At 36.2% G+C, this 7,078-nt stretch overlaps 1 protein-coding gene across 1 annotated transcript; it reads right to left on the bottom strand.

Moving 5' to 3' along the window:
- On the bottom strand, positions 1–2,915 carry LOC138021035 (neurexin-4-like). The gene is made up of 3 exons (XM_068867910.1): positions 2,831–2,915; positions 1,821–1,970; positions 1–1,333 (listed from the first exon to the last, which is right to left on the bottom strand). The coding sequence occupies exons 1-3, from the start codon at positions 2,913–2,915 to the stop codon at positions 726–728; spliced, it is 843 nt and encodes a 280-aa protein (XP_068724011.1). The 3' UTR covers positions 1–725.
- Between the last annotated feature and the right edge of the window lie 4,163 nt (positions 2,916–7,078).

Raw genomic sequence — 7,078 nt, 5'->3', positions numbered from 1 at the left:
TTGTTATTTCGTATCAGAAAACGAACGAGAGAGTGCAGCGAACGAGTGATTTTTCTGATACTACTCAACTCGTAAAAAAAAATCGTACGCGCGCATTTTCCATGAAGTAATCTCTATAAACTCATTGGAAGAAAAAAACATCTGGCACATTTCATTTGCTTAATAGATGGCTTATCGGTTAATACAGAGGAGACGTAATCTCGGACGTCTAATCATGGTAGAGGGTTCGAATCTTTGGAGAGGACTACAATAACTTCTTCTCGGGATTTGCCTCAGCAGACAAAGTCCCTTGCGGGGGCAATAAAGAATTCTAATGAGGAGTGTTTTATCCAGTATAAGCTCATGTACGTGTCGTTTTATCGGTCTTTTAAGTAAGAGGCAGTTAGGCTCATGTTTTTGAATTTCAGTAAAATTTTCATTTGATGATTCTAGAAGATTTCAATTTAGTGTTGGTTTACTGAGATGCGAATAGCTGAGAAATGAAACGAAACTTCATCTTATAGCGGAGAATACTTCCTTTAAAGATTTAAGATTTATATTTTATATTTTCTGTTGTTCTACAGTTTTTTTGAGAATAACACTATGTTCCATCTAACTTTATCAGCATCTTCGTGGCATGAATTTAACTAAAATGACGTGCGTGATACAGTTGTAACAGATACTAAAATAAGATCTCTCGAGATCATGCTGTTCCATAGCATTTGAATTTTCCGAGTGTCTTGAGATCATTCTATTTCATAGCATTTGAATTTTCCGAGTTTGTGGTAACCTTCCTCTCTGGTGTGTCCAGTATCTCCAAACCTGAGCTGTTTTACTGGAAGCTTTGTCTTGTCAGTGAGGAGACCGCTGTCTTCACACCAGACCATGTCATTCTTATCACAGTTACAACCAAAGCTGGAGTTTGCGCATGAGTTGGTCATTCCGCAGGCACATTTGCCATTACCAGATGCTCCACCCCAATAAAACATCTTTTTTAAGTTACGCGACACCCACCATCCTCCTCTACCTTTGCGGCGAAAAATCAAAGCATGAAGACACTCATACTTGATAAACCGTTCACAGTGTGAGGAGACTCTGGTGAGCATCGCCAGCTGAGACAAACTTGTTCCAGTGTACTGAATGTTACGTGAGTAACTACCACCTGATTCATATCCGTTGACATGCGTTCTCTCCTCACTGTCGTGACTGATCATTGTCACGCCGACTCCGTTCTTGTCAGTCATGTTGCAGGTGACTTTAAATGGCGTTAAGTTTCCTTTGCCATCAGGATCGATGATGTAAACTCCACTCTCTGCTGCAGGAACCATTCGTTTCAATTGGCTGCACAATTTTGCTGAAGAGGAAATCATAATATACCAAACTGCGACTGGTCAGACATCCTGGCCCGGGGTCTTCGTCGTTTTTGCGCCGTGAGGTCAAACAACACAAAAAGAGGATCATTGAGGCATCTGTTGATTACAGAACATACGAACTGCTTCACCCAATGTAGATAGCAGTTTCAGTAAGTTGTGAACAAGTCCGAGCCTCAACAGATGGATACTATTCACAAGAAAAATTACAACTGAGACGGAAATTTCTTTAGCTTCCAATGCTAGTCATCATGATCTTGTCACTGCCAGCATCGAGCACTTAAACATTCGAGTTTGGCTATTTGCAAAACTAAGAAAGAAAGTAACAAAAGAAAAAAAATATTTGTAACGGAAGAAAGCAATTTTGTTATATCTGTGGTTACGTGATAAATTTAAAAGCAGATTTCCAACATCTGCGTTATTAAGCGTTTCAGTTTGCTTTCATATTAAAATCAGCGTTTTGTAAATTACCCTCGCAATGAATTCCCGCAAAGGAACTATTGGTACAAAGGCATCGACATCCTTTACTAGTAAATCCGGCTTGATATGTTCCACCATTCAGACACGGGCTGCTGCTGCAGAGATTCTGAAACAAAAGACCAATGCTACTGGTAAGAAACCCTGGATATATTTAAACTGCTTCAGTCGGTCATGATACCGCAAAACGAAACTGAAGAATGGGTGACTGAATGTTTGTTGATTGGTTTAGAGTATACGTTGAAGAGTGAGAGGACTCGATAACGAAGTGCTATTTTGGGAAGTCAAGATTTGAAAGGGACATTTATAGGATTTGCCCATGTTTTGTGAGATGACAAAACTAACGTCAGATTTGAATTACTGCGGTATGTTGGCGTATGTTTTTTAAAACAAACAAAGCTCCAGGATCGATTTTGCGAATTGTTCAAACCGAAGTGCCAAACATCGAAGAAAACAATATCGGAATTTAGTATATACTAAAATACTCTGGATAGCGTTGAAGGCACGCTCTGATTGGCTACTCAAACTACGAATATCCTCTGCTATTCATCTTCAAGCACCTTGATCTGGATTTCCGCCCGAAAATGTTGTAATCATCGTTGCAGGGATAAACGAGCTATATTATTTCATTGTTTTTGTATATATTAAAACAACTATTCAGCTCAGTGTCGGTGGCTATCTGCCACTAGCCACCTCCGGTCCACTTCGGGGAATAGTTGGTAACTATTCAAGTTCTGATAGTTAATGTGATGGAAAATGTTTAGGCCGGACGGTAAACGAACGAGAAGAGATTTTGATCTGCCAGTGACACGGGCATTATCGGAAAAAAATCTGAGTACTCATACAGGAGTCGAAACGATGAGCATTCGATAGCATGAACCTAGTTTAATTGCCTCACTCTCACGAGCCTCCTGTAGCTCAGCGGTAGAGCATCCGAACTAGTAATCAGAAAGTGGTAGGGTGGGCGCGATTTTTCTGAGTACAGGTATGTCTGTGTCACTGACATATTAATCTATCTTCTCTTATTAAAGTTAACGTTATATTTCCATTTAATAGAGTAGGGTTCGAAATCTTTAATTTCTCATCCATGTTTAACACATCTTAACTAAACTGAAAAATGTGTCATCTAACCATTTTTTACCTTGATTTCCATGTAAGTGTGACCTTCTATGCTACTCAGGACCTGTCCGCACTGGCGTATGCCTTACAAAAGTCAACAAACACAATGGATACTTTCTTTCCCGAGGCCTTCATGCAGTTCTTCGAATGGATTTCATCGGTTCAGCGGTCGGAGAGAAAAGATGGCCGTTTTTGTCGTCTGCGTCTTTTAGCCAATTTTTCGTGTAGTCCTTCTGTTCTGTTTTGTGTTTTCTGTTTCTTTACTTATTTAAAAATGGGGAATGAGCCTCTTACTAGGAAAATCCTGGAAGAAATCCTTGATGTGAAGCTATCACCGCTTAAAGCAACAATCAAAGAGTTCACCGACAAGATGGCTGACTTTCGTAAATTCATTGATGAAGCAAACAAGAAATACGAAGAAACCAACACTCGTATGTCTGGCATCGAAAAGGTCTTTAGTACCATCACTACAGAAAACAAGGCCTTAAATAATACGATACTTCAATTGGAAGGGCAAATAACTAATCTAAAGAAAACTTGCAACGAGCTCGAGCAGTATTCAAGGCGGGAGTGCCTTGAAATCCATGGCATTCCTCTACCTCCGAAAGAAAGGGATATTAAAGAAAACACCAACGAACTAGTTCTCAAAATCGGAGATATGATGGGTGTTTCAGTGCGTCCTGAGGATATTTCGGTCAGCCATCGTATTCCAACCTGTTCCAACCAGCCAGACATATCAGGGAAGGAGATCTGCTCCTGCTATTATAGTGAAGTTTACCCGGCGTGATAGAAAGGAGATGTTCTATCGCGGGCGAAAAGAGCTGAGAGGCTTGACAACTAAAGACCTTGGCTTTTCAGACGACAATATTATCTTTATAAATGAGAGTCTAACTGAAGTAAATAAAGAACTCTTTAAGGCCACACTTAAAGTAAAGAAAGATCACAGTTATGATCACATTTGGACTTCAAATGGAAGGATTTATTTGCGGAAGGACCGAGACAGCTCAGCTATACTTATAAAGAATCAAGAAGAACTTAACAAGTTAAAGAGATAAGTACTGATAATGTTATAGCATTACATACTGTTCTAAATGTATAGGGGCTAGCTGCCCTTCTAACCAAAGTGAACTGTCTGATAAGGTCACTGAACTTAAGAACTTACCGATTCTAAATGTAACTTCTCCTGTTTCCGTTATTCCACACCTTACAAATATTGATGTTGATCATAATATGCCCTCAGATCAGAACTTTAACTATTATACTACTCATGACTTTCATTCCAATTATGATATAAATGACTTTTCAACACACTCGAAGTCCTTTGCTGCTTTACACTGCAATATTAGAAGTTTGCAGTGTAATCTTGAGAATTTTGTTCATTTGCTATCTGAATTGCAGTTCCCTTTCTCAGTATTGGGGCTTTCGGAAATTAAGTTTAAGGTTGATAAGGATATCATAACAAATGTTAATATTCCAGGTTATAATTTTATTTCACAGCCAAGCCTCTCAAATGCAGGGGGTGTTGGCTTCTATATAAACAATAATTTAACTTTTACTGTTCTATCAGAACTATCAACTACAGATGTCGATTTTGAAGCTCTTTGGATAGAGATTAATTGTGACGGTCAATCCAATCTAATCTGTGGAGTTGTATATAGACACCCAAATGGAAATTTGGATAATTTCATGGTTTATATTAACAAGGTAATTGAAAAGATACATCTGCAAAATAAGTATTCCCTCATAATGGGTGACTTCAATATTGATCTCTTGAATTCTTGCAAACCATCAGATGATTTCATTAATACCCTTGCTTCCTTCTTTTACCAACCTCACATTTTACAACCCTCGAGGATAACGGATCACACTGCTACTCTAATTGATAATATTTTCTTTAATTCTATTGAGCATTTTACTATCAGTGGGAATATAGTTTATGATCTTACTGACCACTTGGCTAATTTCATTATTCTGAGTAATCTTAGTTCTCTCCCTTCTAATATAAAAGTATATAAAAGGGACTACTCTAATTTTAACCAATCGACCTTAATCAGTGAGTTGCAATCTATAGACTGGCATAGTATTTTTACTTCTGATTCTGATCCATCTGACATGTTCTGCTCATTTTATTCTACACTTTCTGATATAGTAGATAAACACATTCCTTTGAAACAATTATCTAAGAAAGAATTAAAATTTCAGTCCAAGCCATGGATAACTCAAGGAATAAAAGTGTCTATTCAAGTAAAAAAACAAATTTGATTAAAAAAATATTTAAAGACCAAATCTTACTATTTTCACTCCAAGTTTAAACTTTATAGGAATAAATTAAACCATTTATTAAAACTAAGCAAAAAACAATATTACAGTAATTATTTTTTGAAACACAGTAAAGATAGTAAAAGAATTTGGAATGGTATTAAACAAATTATTCATTTTAAGCCTCCAACAAGTCAGAGAACCATTAAAATTATTACCGATAGTAATGTCATAACTGATCGTCATACGATTGCCGATATGTTCAATAATTTTTTTGCTAATATTGGAAAGGACCTTGCTTGCTCAATACCAAATGTTGAAATGTCTCCTTTAGAGTATTTAAAAACTCCTCTCTGTAATAGCCTTTTTATTTCTCCTATAACAGCAGAAGAAATTGAAAATGAAATTACTAAACTAAAATCTAGCAAAGCCACTGGTCCCTTTAGTATCCCTGTGACCATTCTCAAAATTTTGAAAACTGTTATATCTAAGCCTTTAGAGGTTTTGTTCAATGCTTCCTTTGAGACTGGTATAGTACCAGATAGTTTTAAATTAGCAAATGTAATTCCAGTCTATAAAAAGGGATCCCAGAACTGTTTATCCAATTATCGACCAATTTCCTTGCTGTCTGTTTTTAATAAATTGCTTGAAAAGCTTATGTGTAATAGGTTAGTTGATTTCCTTGAAAAGAAAAAAGTATTCTTTGATAATCAATTTGGTTTTAGGGCTAAGCATTCCACTGATTATGCTATCCTTAGTATTGTCGATAAGATTCAAAGGGCAATTGATGAGAGGGATTTTTCTTGTGGTATATTTTTAGATTTCAGTAAGGCATTTGATACCATAAATCATGAGATATTGTTAAAAAAAACTTGAGTTCTATGGCATCCGTGGGATTGCAAATCAGTGGTTTACTTCATATCTTGCAAATCGTCGGCAAACAGTTACTGTAAATGGTGTAACTTCTACTCCTGTTAATATTACATGTGGCGTTCCTCAGGGGTCAGTCCTTGGACCAATCCTTTTCTTGTTATATATTAATGACTTTCACCATTGTTCTAAAGTTTTTGATTTTCATTTATTTGCTGACGACACTAATTTATTCTGCAAACATAAAAATCTCACCTCTCTACAGGCAAGTATGAACAATGAACTCTCTAATGTGAATTCCTGGCTTTGTGCTAATAAACTTTCTCTTAATATAGAAAAAACTAGTTTTGTAATTTTTCATCCTCCTCAAAGGAAATTAACATTCAACTTCCACCTAACTCTAAATGGGAAGCAGTTGCAATACCTAGGAATCTTAATTGATTCAAATTTATCCTGGAAACCTCAAATCGCATGTACTGTAAAGAAAATTAAAAGAAGTGTAGGCATCTTGTCTAAGCTTCGCCATTATGTTAATATTGATATTCTTACTAATCTCTATTATTCTTTAATCTACCCATTTCTGACCTATGGTATAATTATCTGGGGTAATACATACTCAACTACACTTCAGCCTTTATATATTTTACAGAAAAAAGCAGTTCGATTTATGACTTTTTCTACATTTGATGAGCATTCAACTCCACTGTTTAGATTATTAGAAATTATGAAGCTTTCTGATCTTGTTACATTTCATATTGCACTTTTTATGCATAAATTTCATAATAACTCATTGCCTTCGAATTTTGATACCTTCTTCAATTCAGTGCTTAATATTCATAACTACAATACACGAAGTGCAGCAAATCAATCTTATTACCTGCCTCGAGCTAGAACAAACTATGGAATATTTAATATTCGCTTTCAAGGACCAAAGGTATGGAACTCTCTTGGGAAAGATATAAAGTCAACTCCTTTTAGTAAATTTAAAAAAAAACTAAAAAATG

Source organism: Montipora capricornis, chromosome 10 (assembly GCF_036669925.1).
Source record: "Montipora capricornis isolate CH-2021 chromosome 10, ASM3666992v2, whole genome shotgun sequence".
In the NCBI taxonomy this organism is placed as follows: domain Eukaryota; kingdom Metazoa; phylum Cnidaria; class Anthozoa; order Scleractinia; family Acroporidae; genus Montipora; species Montipora capricornis.
This window is presented reverse-complemented; position numbering and strand designations above follow the sequence as displayed.